Here is a 19,887-nt window from a genome sequence, read left to right as displayed (position 1 = left end):
CAGGCAATCTTTGATGGCTACAGTACATAGCCTTCAGGAGCACTGAGAAGGGAGCAGTTAAGTCTGAAGGAGAGAATAAAGGGTCAGGAAATGGTCAGGTAACACTGGAGTGAAGCCTGAAGGTTCAATAGGCATTTGAGGCAAGGAAAGGAAGGGTAAGAGAAACAGCATGATGGAAGGTGAACAAGAAGATGACACTTAGAAATGATGGTGGCTGATAAACACATACGCACACTAAGCCTCAGAGCCCTCCTCCTGTACCAAGGTAGGAAAACAGGAGGCTGCATTTAAGCTGTGGCCTTATGATCATTCTTTAACTCAACTGCCCAGTCGAGGACAGGTCTAGAGACACTAAACCAAGGGCACAGATACAGACCAGTGTTGATTTGCTGCTAAATACAAGTGTGCCCAAGGCTGTGCTCATTTCCTGGAAGGAAGAGTAACAGAGGAGCCCAGGCCTTAGAATCAGAATGAACGACATTAGCTGGAGCCATGCATTAGCTGTAACTACTCAGGAAAGTAACAATGTTACTGAACTTCCTTTTTCTCATCTGTTAAATGGGGAGAATACAACTTACCTACACCAAAGGACTATTATGAATGAATAAAACTTGAAGGGGTGCCTCAACAGGCACTAGCTCCTAGCACACATCCTCCTATTAGTAAGAGTTAGTATCTGGTAACAGAATGTCCTAAAATACTAGAACCCAGGTCAGGAACTGAAGACAGCCTTTTAGAATCATGCAAAAGAGTGAAAAGAGAAAATACAGTGCTGTTTCAGAACTGTGGAAGGAAACAGATTACAAATTCCCCTCACCCAGTGAGACACTGGTGAGCAAGAATTTGGAATATGATTTAGAGTAAGGATAAGCCTCGCTTGATTTCAAAAGATGGTACACTGAACTCCAGTTAAGAGTTGGGCCAGCTTGGGGTACTGAGCAACCAGCCCTTAATATGGACTCAGGTCATGATCTCGCAGTTCATGGGTTCAAACCCCACATCAGGGTCTGCACTGACAGCAAGGAATCTGCTTGGGATTCTCTCTCCCTCTCTCAAATAAATAAACAAACAAACAAACTTACAAACTTAAAAAAAAAAAGTCTGGCCAGCTAAAGCACAAACATCTAGTATGAAAATATGCTCCTAATCAAAAAGGAGTAGTTTTGTTCTTTGGAAAACTTAAACAAATGAATGGCAAAACACATTTCCTTGGTTGTCAATAATAAGGAAGGAATTCATACTCTGTTCCATAGAGGAGGCTTGCAAACGACACAAACAGAAGTGTCTGATAGTTTATACTGCAGTTGAGGCTGGTTCTCAAAAGCCCATTATATCTCTTGTCTTCATGCTAGGTAAGAGCACTCTTGAAATCTAGAGCAAAGTCTTTTTCGGGCCTTTCCTCTTCCACTCAGTTTTGGTCACAATCCCACTTAAATCAAAACCTGGGTGGATCAAGATTTACAATGCCCATATAATCATCATCTAAACACTCTACTCACAGTCATCAAGTCTCATTATTTTCCACCAGCACACCTGCTTACACAGAATGTTATGTTCAGTCTAATGTGTAAAGTTGGAGAAAAAAGGCCAAAGGCAGAATATCCAAAATTGTAAAAAATATATTTTTTTCTTCCCTCTACCCCACAAGTGGGAGGTACTTTGGTATTTATTAAAAAAATTTTCCCCTCGTTTTCCTCCCCTCCATCCAAACAACACATTTATAAGCATGTATTTTGCAAAGCTTTTTCATGTACTTCTTTTCTAGTAGCATCACTAGGAATAACAATTCAGGATAGTCTTTCAAACGTTAAATTTAACCTAAATACCAAGGTCCCCCTGTAGGTCTTTTGTTTCCCCTTCCTCTCCCAAACTCCCAGAGTTAAGAAACTAGCCAGGGCTCAGAAAAGTAACTGGCATAGCTGTTCCAACACAAGCTCACCGGTCTCCCCAGAGTCCCAGGCTTGATTTTTCAAAGTTGTTGAAGGGGTGTTCCCAGAATGATTCCAACTTGATTTAGGATTATGGCTATCGTTCAAATCCAGCCTTCTTGTAGCCTATAGAAAATCAACAGCAAAAGGCCAGTGAGGCAGCCAACTCACAAACTCCAATGACAACTTGTTTCAACACTGAACTGCTGACAAGGCAGAAGGGCTGACACCGAGGAACAGACAGCACCCCAGGGGCTGAGGAGGACATTCAACACAGAGAGGGTCTCTGATAATTCATGAAATGCATTCTGAAGTCATCTAGAATGGAGGCTGCAATCTTCTGTGCTTGGGGGTCTGCCTCACTGTGCTCCTGTATGTCGCATAAAAGCTGCAATCCTTCTTCTTCGACTAACAATCTGCAGTATTTGCTGGCTGAAAGAAAATCAGACAAAGAAAACTGATAGACAAATTGGCATTTTAAATATTCCCAAGTCACCAAATTCACTTTTTTGAAGAAAGGGTACCAAGGTTTAAGCCCTCTGACATAGAAATTAACAGATAAAATTAGTTAATTCAAAAGAAATCTGTCAAAGGGCACCTGGGTGGCTCAGTTAAGCATCTGACTTTGGCTTAGGTCATGATTTCACCGTCTATGCGTTTGAGCCCCACGTCGGGCTCTGTGCTGACAGGTGGGAACTGGAGCCGGCTTTGGATTCTGTGTCTCCCTCTCTCTCAAAAATAAACATTAAAAAAAATTAAAAGAAAAAAAAAGAAATCATCAAATCTCAAATAATGCTTGGATTGTGTAGTGCAATTATAAATGATTATTTTAGTATGCTTATTTCCAGACAACTCTATGCCTCAAAATCCTAGCTAAACGGATAGGAACTTCTTTTATTATAACCTGTTAACACTAGATGCTGGATAAAATATAACAAAAAAGGTTAAGTGTATACTCATGTGTACAAAATAAAGAACTTGTCCAGGAGCCAGACACAGAGAGCAGATAGCACCTAAGCTCATGTAACTTTACCTGCTCTCCTGGGGAAGAAAGGAACTGTCAGTTTCAGTAATCTAGGAATTTAGATTTTAACTTCCAAAGTTAGAAGCAATTATAAATAATAAAATATGTATCAGTGCATAAAGCTGGTCCTTCAGAGAACTATAGGAAAGAAGCAATAAGACAATGAAACACTTGGCCTCTAGGTAGGTATACAGGAGGAGTGGGTAGGTATAGGATTTGAATTTATACTACCTAAATATTCTGGGAACCCTTGAGCTAAGAAGTTAACATGAAAATTAGTTCAATCCCAGGAATACCTCTAGAGCACCTGACAGAAGCAAATACAAACTGCTGAGGGAATGTGTCCACAATGCACTCTAAAAAGGATTCTCTTAATCAGTCCAAAAGCCAATTAGACACAGAGAGAAATAATGATCTAAAAACATGTGCAATTATCAAGAATGTAGCACAAAGGGCCAATGTATGGAAATTATTATTTTTTTAAGGATAGGAGAGGATAAAGTGAGAGAAGATACAAGATACTTCTGATAGACACCCCATAAGAAAACTACAGGGGAAGAATAAGATCTTTAAACAGGGGAGAATTTTCATCAATTTTGGAAAGTGTAACTAACTGTGACCTGAAACCCAGAGGCTGTATAACAAAAGGCTGATGAAACACAACAAAGACAATAAACTGCGGAAAAAATATTTCCAAGAGTTTCTTAAAATTAAAAAGACCAAGAAAGAGTAGACAAAAGGTGAATAAAGAATATCAATGGACAAGATGGCTAACCTCACTTAAATGTTAAGTGAGACCATCACTTTCACTTTAAATTGGCAAAGATCAAAAAGTTCAATTAAACATGTTTTTCTAAGAATGGCAACTTCTCATACATTGCTGACATGAATGAAAACTGATAACTCACTAGTAAACAGTTTAGCAATGCCTATCAAAATCACAATGTTCCGGGGCGCCTGGGTGGCTCAGTCGGTTGGGGGGCCAATTTTGGCTCAGGTCATGATCTCACGGTTCGTGGGTTTGAGCCCCACTTCGGCCTCTGTGTTGACAGCCAGCTCAAAGCCTGGAGCCTGTTTCAGATTCTGTGTCTCCCTCTCTCTCTCTAACCCTCCCCTGCTCACGTGCTCTCTCTCTCTCTCTCTCTCAGAAATAAATAAAACGTTAAAAAAAAAATCTCACAATGTTCCTAATATTTTGAGTCTGCAATTCTAAATATTCTACAATTAACTGATATACCTGCAAAATGATACATTTAACAAATGCTATGTTCTATGCGTGAACTAATACTATGCTATGTACAAATGCTAATACTATGAGCCTAGCAAAATTTTAAATGCTTAACCAATATTAACCCATTTAATTCTTTAAAAATTTTTTTCCAATGTTTTATTTTTTTTTTGAGATAGAGCGTGAGTGGGGGAGGGGCAGCGAAAGGGGGAGTCACAGAATCTAAAGCAGGTTCCAGGCTCTGAGACGTCAGCACAGAGCCCCACAGAGGGCTCAAACTCATGGACTGCGAGTTCATGACCTGAGCTGAAGTTGGACGCTCAGCCAACTGAGCCACCCAGGCACCCCCAACCCACTTAATTCTCATAGCTCTATGAAGTAAGTATTTTGATCCCCATTTTACAGATAAGGAGACTGGGGCACAGTGAGGTCAGGGAACTTGCTCAAGTTCCCACTGTTAGTAATTGGCAGAGACTGGGAACAGAGCACCAACTGGGTAGTCAGTCTGGTTTTAGCATCTGTCCCCTTAATTACCCACATGTGCATCTTCAATTCATAGATAGATAAATAGAGATACATAGTATGTGTATGTCATTATTCATTGTATATTAATCCATATTCATATATATAAATATGTTAATATTCAATAAACTAATGCTTGTAATAGAAAAGACTAGAAACAACGTCCATTTAAAGTAGACTGGTTAAGAAAATTAATAGGCAACCAACGGAATGGGAAAAGATAGTTGCAAATGACATATCAGATAAAGGGTTAATATCCAGAATATATAAGGAACTCATCAAACTACACGCCCGAAACACAAACAACCCAGTGAAGAAATGGGCAGAAGATATGAACAGACACTTCTCCAAAGAGGACATCCAGATGGCCAACAGACACATGAAACGATGTTCAGCATCCCTCCTCATCAGGGAAATACAAATCAAAACCACACTGAGATACCACCTCACACCAGTCAGAGTGGCTAAAATGAGCAAATCAGAGAACTCTAGATGCTGGCGAGGATGTGGAGAAACGGGCACCCTCCTACACTGTTGGTGGGAATGTAAACTGGTACAGCCCCTCTGGAAAACAGTGTGGAGGTTCCTCAGGAAACTAACAATAGAACTCCCCTATGACCCAGCAATAGCACTGCTAGGAATTTACCCAAGGGATACAGAAATGCTGATGCATAGGAGCACATGTACCCCAATGTTCATAGCAGCACTCTCCACAATAGCTAAAACATGGAAAGAGCCTAAGTGTCCATCACCAGATGAATGGATCAAGAAGATGTGGTTTATCTATACCATGGAATACTACATGGCAATGAGAAACAATGAAATCTGGCCATGTGTAGCAACATGGATGGACCTTGAGGGTGTTATGCTGAGCGAAATAAGTCAGGCAGAGAAGGACAAATATCATATGTTTGCACGTATAGGAGGATTAGGAGGAACTTGACGGAGGAACAAGGGGGAGAAGAAGGGCGGAAATGGTGGGGGAAAGGGAGAGAGGCAAACCATGAGAGACTCTTGAATGCTGACAAAAACTGAGGACTGATGGATGTGGGGGGAGGGGGGGAGGGGCATGGAGGAGGGCACTTTGGGGATGAGCACTGAGTGTTATGTGGAAACTAATTTGACAATAAACTATTAAAAAAAAAAAAGAAAAAAAGAAAAAAAAAGTAGACTGGTTAAAATAAATTATTATATCTATAGAATGAAGAAATACTGAACAGTCTAATGAATAGTGGTAATCTGGAGCTCTGCCAGTTGTTAGCTATTTTAACTTTAGCAAGTTACTTAAGTTCTCTGTGCCTTGTTTTCTCATCTGTAATAGATGAGTAATAATAATAATGTTACCCTCTTCTTGTTGTTGTGAAGATTATTTGAGTGAACTCATAAATGGCTTGCAATACTGCCTGGCACAGAGAAAGCACTCAACTAAATTCTAGCTGCCATAAACCAAAGAGCTATTCTGACAGATCTGCCTGTAGCTGTTCATATGCCAACACCATTCACAATACTTATTTATAATTTAAAGAGAAGCGTTAGGGCAAGCTCCTAAAAACCATTTTTCTTGGTCAGTTCTTTCTTGTTTATTCTGCCAGGTTAACTTTAGAATAATTTTCAGATCCCTCTTCTCACTCATTCACTTGAATTGTAGCATAACCATAAGCTGAAAAGATATGACATCTGTCTCTTAAAAAGTCTTTCCATCTAGGATTACAGTATGTCTCATAATTACTTCAGGTTTCTCCATTATTTCTCAATTTTCTCGTATATAGCTTTCATTATTTGTTAAAATGATTTGGGGAATTTTATACTTTTGTTAATAGCTAATCTTTTAATTCTAAAAGCTATTCCTTGACTTTACTATAAAATTATAGTCTCTATTTTAAAGCAAAAATATTTATAATAATCCTTAGCAAAGAATGTTAAGTCCCCAATTGTCCAAACAGCCAAACATGTAAAAACATTTATCCTGGCTGGGAAACAACCGCTGACTCGTGGTCCTCCAGCCTCCTCCAGACCATTACAGAGAAGCAGACGTATATGTTACTATAGGAAGAGTATTCATGATCAACTGTTGAATGAAAAGAACAAGCTATAGGACAGCATGCATAGAATGAGCCCATTCTGTTTAAAAATATCCATATTTAGGTGGGAGGGGGGATGGGCATAGAGGAGGACACTTGTGGGGATGAGCACTAGGTGTTATGTGGAAACTAATTTGACAATAACCTATTTGTAAAAAAAAAAAAAATCGATATTTATATATAGTATATACAAACTACAGTATGTGTATAGAGAAGTATTTGGGAGGATAGTTATAGTTATCAAATTATTAATAGTACCTACCTGTGGGGAATAAGACTGGGAGCCAACTTTCACTTTCTATACTGCTTGAGCCCCCAAATATATTATAATTCTGTAGCATTTTTTAAACTAATAAAAACATTTTTCAATTTCTTTTTTTAAGAAAAAATTAAGTCCAGTACATAGGTGAACAAACTGTCAAAATTCCATCTTGAACTTAATTAACCTTTATACAGAAAAACAGCTGGAAAACTATTATGTTTTGAATACATACGGTTTTTACTGCAGACATGATACATTGCCCATAGTGCCCAGAGCTGAACCGCTGGTTGAGAGAAGTTGCCAAGGAGTGGGAAAAATGCCCTGAAGGATCTGAAAAGGTACAAAGAAGTTCCTTTAGAACTCAGGCTAGTGTCTGTGATATAATAATTATTTTTAACCTTCTCCCCACAGGATCATTTCCTCATTGAGAGAAATGTGTTTGTTGAGCACATATCAGAAGCTAACGCTTAAGAAAATTGCATTCTATGTTAGACAGTCTTTATGTTCAGTATGTGATTTCATCCATAATCTTGTACATAGTAAGCCTCATTTTACAGATGAGTAAAACTAAGTCTCAGATGTCTTCTATTAAGTGATTTTCCCAAAATCACAGAGAAATAGGATTTGAACATAAGACTATTTGACTATGTTTTAACACTGTACCATGGTCTCTACATAGTAAGTACAATGAGGACAAGCTTTCAGAACAGTACTGCTCCATCAAGAGATTACCTGTAGGTCACCAACGCAGTCATCTTACAACTTGAACTTGGCCAATTCTGGATGGTTTCATACTATACAAAAAGAGAAACCAGGATTCTAGTATTGTATTCCATAACTTTTAAAAGGCCCTAATAGGCTGTTTCATGCCATTTATCATGCCATTTATAATTACATATATATGAAAAAAACAAATCTTCAAATATGGGAATGATCACCCAAATTAAAGATACCTACCTGCTAAAGTATCAAGCAGATATCTGTTATATATGTAGAATAGGAGCAAAGTATGTAGAATAGGAGCAAAGTCATGTGGAAAACAGTACAATAAAAGGGGGCTTTGGTTTACAAAGATGCAGGACTTGGCATGCATCCATTCCTTTCCTAAATCCCATGACCAGAAATAGTAGAAATGGTTTAAAATAAAAGAAGGCAACCATACAAAGATCAAAGCAGAAGAAAAATGGTAACTGATATAACAGATCTAGCACTGGAGATTAAAAACTGAACCACTTTGAATAGAACCCCTAAAAAGACTTAAAATTTTGGCACAAGTACTTCAGGAGGTGAGAACAAAAGTGGGGTTAAAATANGGTGATGGGCATGGAGGAGGGCAATTGTGGGGATGAGCACTGGGTGTTATATGGAAACCAACTTGACAATAAACTATTTTAAAAAAAAAAAGAAGTTGGGTTAAAACAGGAAGAGTGACTGAAAGGACCCAAGAATTAATATTCCCAGATCTTCTTTCCACACATAACAAAAATTTCTGGACTGAGCAACCAACCTTGTGAACAATTAAGGGTTGGAGTACCATGTTAAAATCAGGGATGAAATGAAAATCTAAATGATAAATGCTAAGGGTCCCGTGGACTCAACATTCTTCCTCTAGTGGAGTTTCAGACCATTGGAACCAAGCTTATCATTTTCAGTCAGGAGAACAGAAAATTCTTATTGAGGAAAATTCCAACAGTTCAGGACAGAAGATCTAATGATGACGACAGTGACTAATACAGGTCACTCTAGGTGAGTGACCACAGTTCACAAGTTCTACCTATCTGCACCTAGCTTCCAAATAACTCCCCTCTTAAATATGACTGGACAGCTGAAGATCTCCATATACTTTAAGAAAATCTGAAACATAAAGGAAGAAAATAGGGGAAAAAGCAACTTGCAGAAAACAGAAACCTTAAAGGAAGAGGAAAATTAAGAAAACCAACAAACAAACCAAAATAACCAAACTAATCATTACTACCTTTAAAAAGATAATATATACAACAGCCATGGGAAAAGAGTAAGATATTGTATGAAAAATAAGCACTCAACAAAAATGAGTCCTTGAAAATTAAAAAATATAAATATTTAAGTATACATAATATATAAAGACATGTTAAAAGCTATAAAAAATAAATATATTGAGAAACCTGGGTGGCTCAGTCAGTTGAGCATCCAACTTTAGCTTAGGGTCATGATCTTACAGTTTGTGGGTTCAAGCCCTATTTGGGCTGTGCTGACAGCTCAGAGCCTGGAGCCTGCTTCTGATTCTGGATCTCCTTCTCTCTGTCCCTCTCCCCTGTTCACACTCTCTCTCTCTCAAAAATAAAATAAATATTAAAAAATAAACAATAAAAACAGGTTAATATATTAAAAGTATATGTTAGGGGTACCTGGGTGGCTCAGTCAGTTAAGTGTCCAGCTCTTGATTTTGGCTCAGGTCATGAGCTCAACAAATTGTGAAGTCGAGCCCCACACTGAGTTCTGCACTGACAGTGTGGAGCCTGCTTGGGATTTTCTCTCTCTCTGCCCCTTCCTTGCTTGTGTGTTCACGCTCTCTCTCAAAAAAAAAAAAAAAGTTTAAAAATTAAGGGGCACCTGGGTGGCTCAGTTGGTTAAGCATCTGACTTCAGCTCAGGTAATGATCTCACAGTACGTGAGTTCAAACCCAGCATCAGGCTCTGTACTCACAGCTCAGGGCCGGGAGCCTGCTTTGGATTCTGTGTCCTCCTCTCTGCCCCTCCCCTGCTTCTGGTCTGTCTCTCTCTCTCTCCCATTCTCTCTCTCTAAATTTATATTTATTGTAACAAACAGGGAAATAGGTAATAAAAACTGAGTCCAGGGAGGCCAACATCCTAAGGAAGAAAAAAAAAAAAAAAAAAGAGGGGAGGAAGGGACTAAGGAAGAGAGAAGAGAAGGAGAAAGAAATTTCCCAGAACTGAAGGAAACAAGCTTCTAGAGCAATCAGTAGCCAACGTAATGATGAAAATAAACCTATATCTAGGCACACTACAGCCGATTTTTGAGGACAAAAATCTTAAAGGTTACAAAGGAAAATGGCTTCTCAACAGTGATACTGAGAAAACAAAGACAAAGAAGTAATGACTTAAAAAGTCTGAAGGGAAAATATTCCAAAACTAAAATTCTATACCCAACCATGTGACAAACTAAATGTGTAGGTAAAATAATGGCCTTTTCAAACAGATACGGTCTGATTTTTTTATTTTTTATTTATTTATTTTTTAGAGCAGAGAGACAGTGTATGGGGGTGGGCAGGTTGGGAGGGGAAAGGGAAAGAGAGAGTCTTAAGCAGAATCCAAGCCCAGCGTGGAGCCTGATGCCCGGAGCAGAGCTTGACATAGGGCTCAATCTCATGACTCTGAGATCATGTAAAGTTTGAAATTTTCTATTTCATTCATTTCTTCTGAGAAAACTACTAGGTAATATCCAAAAGAATGAGGGAGTACACCAAAAAACCAGAAAGGCATGCAATCCAGGAAACAGGGAATCCAACACCAGAGAGGTAAGGAGAAATCTCCAGGATGACAGTAAGGAATATCCTGGAATGACAGCAGTATAGCAGATACACAAATAAGCAGACCAGATGGAAGAAAAACTAGAAAGTTCTGAGAAAGAAGTCTCAAGAAGCTGAAGTAGATGGGATGTATTTGAAGTACTGAAAAGATATATATACTTATGAGTATAGGAAAGGGTGTGCATAGGGAAAATGAGAAAAAGAATCTTCTTTTTCCAGAGTGGCAAAATGAATAAACAGATAATGCCTAAAACTGCAAAGTGAAGAAGAAGCCACAGATGTTATTTAGATATGGAGATAAATATCAAAAGAAATAGCTTGAAAAAACACTGAAAGTGGAAAAGAGAACTGCTAAAGCCACATTCAACTATTTGCATGTGTAACTTTTATAAAAGAAAAATATCAGGAGGAACGTAACAAAGTGTTAACAGAAGTTAGGACTGGATGGTAGGGTTAAGTATGATTTAGAATATTTTCTTTATACTCTTTTTATTATGATTCCCATTTTCTACAATTAATACATATTTTTAAAATTCTTGGGGTGCCTAGGTGGCCCAGCCAATTGAGCATCCGACTTAGGCTCAGGTCATGATCTCATGATCTGTGAGTTTGAGCCTTGTGTTAGGCTGTGTGCTGACAGCTCAGAGCCTGGAGCCTACTTCAGATTCCGTGTCTGCCTTTCTCTCTGACCCTCCCCTGTTCACACTCTGTGTATGTCTCTGTCTCTGAAAAATAAACATTAAAAAAAAAATAAGAATAAAATAGTTATAAACTAGAAAAGTAAGTTTAATGCAAGAAGAGATTACGACAGATTTTGTAAAGAGGAATTAATGGTCCTTGTACCAAATCCTGGAGAAGAGCACTCCTCTGAAGGTCATGGGACATCCAGGGCTGCTTGTCAGATGTCAGGTGGGCTATGATACCTGCAGCAAAATAGCTGACTTCCATTTCTTTGCTATGGAGCAAGCTGCTGATATGTTTCACCACATCTTCAGTCACCAGCTTGGAAGAGAGTTCTCTAACTTCAGCTATGTTGTTCTATAGGTAAAATGGAGCAGAAAATATCCGGGATAGGAAAGAAGAGAGAATCAGATAATGGTTCCTCTTCTTTTCCTACTGCTTAGCTTAGATACAGTCAGAATACTTCGCCCCATCCTCCTCCCTCTCAGGATAGCCTAATACCCACAATCCCATCCCTTGATGATGAGAATATTAGTAATGACAAATCACTGAGTGAGCACTTACTAAGTGCCAGGCACTGTACTAGACAGACAAAAAGGTCCTTTTTCTGCCTTATCTCATTTAATCTTTAATATGCTTTTACAAAGAAATAATTCACTCAGCAAGAGTTAACTTGTCAGTTAGAACTTTTCAGGTTTACACTGCTAATAACTGGTTGAACTCAAATAAAATCCAGGCCTGACTCAAATACTTAAGATTGCTCAGGGCCTACTATCTGTTACATTAGCTTGAAATTTAACAGCAACAGTGAAAGGCAGGTAGTATTTTATTTTATATCTTAATTTTCTATGCTGTTTAACAAACTAACACAAACTTGGTGGCTTAAAACAACACACATTTTTTTCTCTCAGTTTCTGTGGGCTAGGAGTTCATTCATGGCTTAGCTAGCGCTTCTACTGTGAGGTCTCAAAAAGCCACAATCAAAGTGCTGGCTAGGCTGCATTTTCATCTGGGGGCTCCACTGGAGGGAAACCTATTTCCAAGCTCACAGACTGTTGACAACACTCATTAAGACTGAGGGTTTCATTTTCTTGCGGGAGGCCACCCTTAGCTCCTAGAAGCTGCCCACAGTTACTTCCTATGGGGCCTTCTTTCTCCAACCACTTATTTATTAGCAGCTTGCTTTTCAAACACATGGAAGAAGAGTCTCTCTAGCAGGTCTACTAGCAAGAAGGACTAACACAAGAGTCCCCCTAAATCTGAGCGGGATATGTTCTAAGACCCCCAGTGGATATGCCTGAAACCACAGACAGTACCAAATCCTATAGATACTGTTTTTTCTATGCATACATATGTATGATAAAGTTTAATGTATAAATTAGGCACAGTAAGAGATTAACAAATAATAATAGATTATTACTATATTTGATATATATTATAACTATATATNTAACTATATATATATAACTATATATATATATAACTATATATATATAGATATATATAAACAATATTTCAACAGAGAGAGAGCATGGGCAGGGGAGGGGCAAAAAGAGAGGGAGAGAGAGAGAGAATCCCAAGCAGGCTCCATGATATCAGTGCAGAGCCCAACCCAGGGCTCAAACTCACAAAACCATGAGATCATGACCTAAGCAGATATCAAGAGTCCGACACTTAACCAACTGAGCCACCCAGGTGCCCCTCATGTAACTTTTATTACAATATATGGTTATAGGAGCACCTGGGTGGCTCAGTCGGTTAAGTGTCCAACTCTTGGTTTTGGCTCAGGTCAGGATCTCACAGTTTGTAAGTTCAAGCCCCACACTGGGCTTTGCGCTGATGGTGCAGAGCCTGCTTGGGATTCTGTCTCTCCGCCCTTCACCTGCTTGTGCTCTCTCTTGCTCTCTACAAAAAAAAAAAAAGTTACATGAATGAATGTGGTTTCTCTCTCAACATACTGAGAATCCCAATCAGGTTCTGCACAGACAGTACAGAGCCTGATGTGGGGCTCAAACTCACAAACTGTGAGATCATGACCTGAACTACAATCAAGAGCCAGATGCTTAACCAACTGAGTCACCCAGGTGCCCTCACTCAAATATTTTATTTTTCACTGTACTCACTCTTCTGCTTGTGATGAGATGATAAAATGCCTATATGCCAAGATAAAAGAGTGGATGACAAAGGCACGTGACATAGCATTAGGCTACTACTACTGACCTTAGGATCATTCCTCAGAAGGAGGATCACCTGCTTCCAGACTGTGACTATCTGAAACTATGGATAAGGGAGAGGGGTCTACTGTATAAAAACACTATAACAAAATCACAGAACTGATATCCTATCATCTTTGCTATATTCCGTTGGTTAGAAACAAGTCAAACATTTGAGAGGAGGGCTTTTACAAAGACATGAACACCAAGAAGAGATCAGAATAACTGGGAGTCACCTTAGGGTCTGTCCACCACAGAAGAGAAACACATAGTCAAACTGAATATAGCAGTTATTGTTCCTTGTGAAGCAGTTTTCAGAAAAGCATACCTAGAGACTAGTATGTTCAAAATAGCATCATACAGCACTATGCAGAAAACTATATTGTTTGGGATCGCTTACCCGAGCTTTTTTACAAGACCAGCTATACCCTATTGATTTCAGCAGAAACTGTACTATTTTGAGACTCACCCCAGTTTTTCCCAAAGCTAGCTATACATATCCTCATCAATAGTAGGATTTCAGCATTAAGTTGATCAGATGGAAGCCCCAGAAAAGGAGGGACATGACAGCCTCCTTACTATAACTGAGGACACCTGACATGAATCTCACAATTTCTCCTATAAGCTTGGCAAAGGCTACTTTTCTAATATCTTTTTCATTTCAATAGTCTATGAACAAAATGTTGAGAAGATGGAAGCTAGAGGAGAATGTGGGTCTTCTTCATTCAGAAAAAGGAAGGAAAGGAGGCAACCTCAAAAACCCTCCACATTCTGAGAGACTCAGAAAAAAGTAAAAGACCTTTTAGGAAAGGTTAGCTAGCAGTAGGACACTTAGCTTTATATAGCATATATGAGGCTTCAATCCACCTTTCTGGCCTTATTTCCTATTGCTTTTCCCACCTTCTGCCAAAATTCAAGATATTCTTTATTACAGTGTCCCTTAAATGATTGTATTTTCTCATCTTCCCTAGCTATAAGACCTTTGTCTCCTACTTCTTTTGTCCTATCTTTCTACTTTTTTGTACCTTCCAGATTTCTAATACTAATCATTTAATCTCCTCTACTCTGTTCCAAGTCCTGTTATGTGCTAGGGATGCTAAAGTAAAGACATAGTCCCAGACTGCATGCTCTAGAATCAAAAGCTTCCACTAGACTTTGTGCTTTTCTAGCACTTAACACAGTCCATCTTAAATCAGGAAATTATTTATATACCTGTCTAAAACCCCTCCCCAACACTGAAGGACCATCAGCTTGATGTATTTCATGCATGGCAAACTGAAGGGATTTACAGTATGTCTTCATTACTTTCTGTAAATCTTCACCTTTACTTTCTGGAAACAAAGAAATTTCTCAATTATGGATATCATGACTGACAGGTAGTATAAATGTATAATCAAAGAAATTTTTTAAAAATTGATTGCCTTGTGGGCGCCTGGGTGGCTCAGTCGGTTAAGTGTCTGACTTTGGCTCAGGTCATAATCTCACGATTTGTGGGTTCGAGCCCTGCTTCGGGCTCTGTGCTGACAGCTAGCTCAGCGCCTGGAGCCTGTTTCAATTCTGTGTCTCCCTCTTTCTCTAACCCTCCCCTGATCATGCTGTTTCTCTCTCAGAAATAAAAAAAAACATTAAAAAAATGTTTTTAATTGATTGCCTTGATAAAAAAGTATGGTAAAGTGGTTACTATCAGAGGGTCTAGAGCTAAACTGCTTGAGTTTGATCTTTGAGCTGCCTCCTACTACTTAGGTAACAGGATAAATAGACCATAACACAATTTTTCCTATCCCTGTGTGACTTAGCCGTGTGACTTTGCTGCTCCTCCCATCAAGGGGTGTCCACCATTAATGTCGGCTTAACCTTGGACATATAATAATAAGTATATATTTGGTCTCTGTTGCCAGTTCTTAAAAGAGAAGTCTTAAATCCCTTAGAATTTCTCAAGTGATAAGAATAATCAGAGCATCTTTGTTCTAATGAGGCAACACTTGGCAGGCACCTAAATAAATAGCTTCAGGGTGGGGACTGGTTGCCAGAAAAACCAAACCTTAATTAGAAGCCTGGGACTTTCAGCCCCACCCTAAAACCTCTGGAGGTGGGGAAAGGAACTGAAGACTGAACTAACAATCAATCATGCCCATGTGATGAAACCTCCATAAAAAATCCTAAACAATGGGTTTAGAGAACTTCTGAGTCGGTAAACACATCAAGGTGCTGGCAGGGTGGTGTGCCCAGAGAAAGTATGGAAGCTGTACATGTACCCATCCTTCCTAGCCATATACATTTCTTACAATTCACTGTTTCTGAGTTGTATCCTTTATAAAAACTGACAATATCAAGCAAATTGAATTCCAGAGTTCTCTGAGCCATTCTAGCAAATTATCAACCTGAGGAAGGGGTCGTGGAAACTCGTAATTTATAGCCAGATGGTCAGAAGTATGCGTGGGCCAAGACTTACAACTGGCAACTGAAGTGGGGTCAGTCTTATGGGCCTGAGCCCTTTAACTTCTGATATTAACTGTGAGAGAGGAATTGAACTGAAGTGGAGCGTACCCAGTTGTTACTGAGAAATGGAGAAGTGATTACTGGGAAACACCCCAGGCCACCTAGTGTGCTTTACTCAATGAGACATTAGAGAACGTAACATAAACAGAGGCTTAAGAAGCACTTGCACAGTGGGGCTTACCTTCTAGTGCTACCCTGAAACTGCCAAGTAAAACAAGTCCATGATGAAAGGGGTGCCTGGCTGGCTCAGTCAGTAGAGCATGCAACTTTTGATCTAAGGGACTTGAGTTCAAGCTCCACATTGGGCATAGAACTCCCTGGGGTGTGGGGAGGGGGTGGAGAAGAGAAGAGAAAGGCAAGGGGGAGGAGGAGAAGAAGAAGAAGACATTACTTACAGAGATACAAGGCCCAACTAACAACCTGTACCAACTGTCTCAGTGAGAGTTAGGCCATCTTAAGCACATCTAGCCTTAGTTGAGCCACCAGATGACTACAGCAACATGAATAACTCCACCGGAATTATTGAGACCATAAGAAGAACTGTACAGCTAAGCTGAGTTCAAACTGTTGACTCACAGATTCAAAAGTAAATAAAATGGCTGGGTTTTTTTCTTTCATAGCTTATTGTCAAGTTGGTTTCCATATAACACCCAGTGCTCATCCCAACAAGTGCCCTCCTCCATGCCCATCACCCCCCTTCCCCTCTCTGCCACCCCCATCAGCCCTCAGTTTGTTCTCAGTATTCAAGAGTCTCTCATGGTTTGCCTCCTTCCCTCTCCCCAACTATTTTGTCCCCTTCTCCTCCTCCATGGTCCTACGTTAAGTTTCTCCTGATCCACTTATAAGTAAAAACATATGGTATCTTGTCTTTCTTTGCCTGACTTATTTCACTCAGCATAACACCCTCGAGTTCCATCCACGTTGCTACAAATGAAAATGGCTGTTGTTTTAAGCTGTAGTTTGTTCACAGCAATAGAGGACTGATATGGTATCACTTTACAGGGAATCATGTGAACATTAAATGAGTTCATACACAGAAATTGCTTACAAAAGTGCCAAGCATATAGTAGGTGCTACATAAGTGTTACTTTTCTTATTTATTTATTTATTTATTTATTTTATTTATTTATAATCAGAAATAACTGAAAACGATTCACCTTACCCAAAGACCAAGTACTTTGCTTTGTATTGCTGACTCTGAAAAAGTCTGTCAAAAGAATATACAGATTACTTTACCGTGAAAAAAAGAACTTTACATATAAACCTAATTCTGTCTTCCCACCTCCAAGACTTGGATGAAGATCGACAATCCTTGATTTTCTATAAAGTGGTTGCAAGCAGCTGGAGACTCATCTGTAAGATTCCAAAGTGCTTTCAAAGTAAACAAGAGGGTGACATCATCTAAATTTTCAGTAGTCTTTTGTTTTACTATTGTTAGAAGTTCCTAAAAACCAAAGAGACAAAGAGTTAGATGCCCCAGTGACGGATTCAATTACAATATAAGGAAAGCAATAGTTGTTCTACCACTTAATAGCTCTGTGATCCATTCTTTCTCTATATAACGAGTTACACCTAACTCCTAAGGTTTTTATGAAGATTAAATTTAAAAAAATTAAACTTTAATGAGCACTTAATCTAGTTCTTAGTCCTTGTCACTAAGACTCATAATCAAGTACATATTAGCTATTCCATTATTCATTTGGGAATGTTTAATCAACATCTCCTGGAAATCAAGCACTTAATTCAGGTAAGAGAGATTAAAAAAAAAACACCAACTGTTGGTTTTTCTCAACTAAATAAAAAAATTTTAAGTTTTGGTAAATGTTCTGAAGGAAACACATAAAACCTTAAGAATTTATTTTAGAAAGGTAGGGAAAGGAAGCCTCCATCAAATGTAGTATGTACACTGAAACAAATGAGACCAGAAAAGAAAGAGGTATAATGAGTTAAGCAAGGAATGGAGACACAGAGGGGGAGGGAGTATGCCAGGCAGAGAAAAAGTATGCTGTTCTAGGTCACTTGAGCAGATCAGTATGGCTAGAGGTTAACACCAGTACTACAACCATATGTCGTAATAGATTAAAGAAATCATTGGCTCATGTTAACAGAGGTTTCAAAACACCATTTCATATCAGAATATTTTGGGACACGAGTTAGGCTAGCATTCTGGCTTTCCTGCAAGTGGATTAGACTGTTGTGAGAGAGGGGAAAGACAGCTGTTTTCACTTAACCACTTAATAAAAACATACATAAAATATAATAGCACTGAACAAATCAGAGTATGTTTGTTTTCAGGAAGAATGAGACCATCTCAAAAATTTTACCCAATCAGGAGGGAATGTATCAAAAGAGTTTACCACAAAAATAAAGCTGTGAGAGCCAAGAGGGAAGTGTAAGAGTGACACCCAGCACTGGTGGCAATCATCTAGACAACCAATGGGACGAGTGACAGCAAGGCAAGGGCAGGAGCAGGGAAAGTGAGCTGACTCTGACAATAATAACGACTGCAGCCAGGCCCATGGTTAGATGCTTTATATATTTTTACCTTAATGACATTCAAAATAACTGCAAAATATTACTCCTATGACAGATGCCTGTTTTTCAGATGATGCCAGTTTTCAGATGAAGAATCTGAGGCACAGAGAAGATAAATTATCTAAGGTCTCAGTTGACTAGTGGCTGAACATGGCTTGTTTTCACCCAAAGCCTGAATTTTTGGTAACATTACCTAAATTGTTTCTCCAAGAACTACAGGGCTGCTCTTCCCTCGGTGTTACTTCAGTACTTGCTCTCTATCTCGCTCTATTCTGTATCTGTCTATTCCTGTTAACCATTCCCAATACCTCCATCACATCATCTTGACAAGACTGCTGCCTCAAACACCCTAGTTTATACCCTTGATACTGAAACAAACTGCTTGAGTCTCACCTTCAATATCTGCCAGCACACTTGGAGAGGGCATTCAACTATATGTGGGAATTTTACTGGATGTCTCAATGAATTTGCTCCCAAGACCACTGTTTTTTCATCATTCTCTCTGTCCTCAGACTTTCATCACCATCTTTTTATACCTCTCATTTGATCACCTCATCTAGTTTTCCATGAACTCTTGCTGTTCTTCCTAACAAAGGCTACCAGCCTACCAGCACTCCCTTCTGTTCTAGTCTAAAGCCAACAACTTTACTCCTGCTCTATATACAAATCCTGCACACGCACAAAGATCTGGCACCAAATTACTTCCCTCTGTCTTGCCTTTGCCATCAATTTCTCTTTTTTTTTTTCAGAAATGTTTTCAAGGGCATAAAATACATCCTAATGTAATTGATTTTGGAAAAAAGCAACTGCTGGCCCCATGTAGTATCTTCCTGTCTCTTTTTTTCTCATTAAAGTATATCAAAAAGTTGCTTCCATGCTGCACCTCCCATTTGCTCTTCATTGTGGTCCAAATAGGCTCTGTCACACTACTCTACTGAAATATGTAAACAAGATGACTAATGACTTCCATCCTGCCAAATCCTACTGGCACCTCTCTGTTCATCTCATTCAACCACTCAATAGCATCTGACATGACTACTCAAATTTTCTGGATATAATTCTCTTGCATTCTAAGACATCACTCTTTCTTGGTTTTCTAACTCATTTTTGACACTCCTCCTCGCTATCCTTCCCTAGCTTGCCCTTCACTTTCTAACACACTTATTCTACTCCTTCTTTTTGCTCTGTATATACTCCACACTCTCCAGGTGATGACATCCATATCAGATCTGAGGACTCAAATTATTCTCACCCAATCCACTGACCTGTGCCCCATATCAAACTGCCTCTGTGACATCTCAAGCACTGTAGAAATCAACATGTCTAAAATCACTCTTAATTTCTATCCCCCAAACCTACTGACTACACATCAAATACTTGTAAGA

The 19,887-nt window shown here is 39.0% G+C and overlaps 1 protein-coding gene across 6 annotated transcripts in view; it reads right to left on the bottom strand.

The window, feature by feature from the left end:
* Positions 1 to 19,887, bottom strand: part of ZYG11A (zyg-11 family member A, cell cycle regulator) — an 89,417-nt gene that overhangs the window by 15,097 nt on the left and 54,433 nt on the right. For 3 of the 6 annotated variants that reach the window (XR_013338950.1, XR_013338951.1, XR_013338954.1), the window contains 6 exons: positions 17,250 to 17,411; positions 17,130 to 17,174; positions 11,418 to 11,612; positions 7,778 to 7,839; positions 7,278 to 7,375; positions 1,940 to 2,360 (listed from right to left, as the gene is read on the bottom strand). Coding sequence is in view for 1 of the 6 variants with exons in the window: in XM_077779774.1 (XP_077635900.1) it covers positions 2,197 to 2,360; positions 7,278 to 7,375; positions 7,778 to 7,839; positions 11,418 to 11,612; positions 17,130 to 17,174; positions 17,250 to 17,411 (726 nt within the window). In the remaining 5 variants the exon portion in view is untranslated. Of the gene's footprint in view, positions 1 to 1,582; positions 2,361 to 7,277; positions 7,376 to 7,777; positions 7,840 to 11,417; positions 11,613 to 17,129; positions 17,175 to 17,249; positions 17,412 to 19,887 lie in introns of those variants that run through there. The other 3 variants (XR_013338953.1, XM_077779774.1, XR_013338952.1) reach the window with 3 other exon arrangements.

The sequence above is a fragment of the Crocuta crocuta genome, unplaced genomic scaffold (genome assembly GCF_008692635.1).
Source record: "Crocuta crocuta isolate KB4526 unplaced genomic scaffold, BGI_CrCroc_1.0 scaffold168, whole genome shotgun sequence".
Taxonomy (NCBI): domain Eukaryota; kingdom Metazoa; phylum Chordata; class Mammalia; order Carnivora; family Hyaenidae; genus Crocuta; species Crocuta crocuta.
This window is presented reverse-complemented; position numbering and strand designations above follow the sequence as displayed.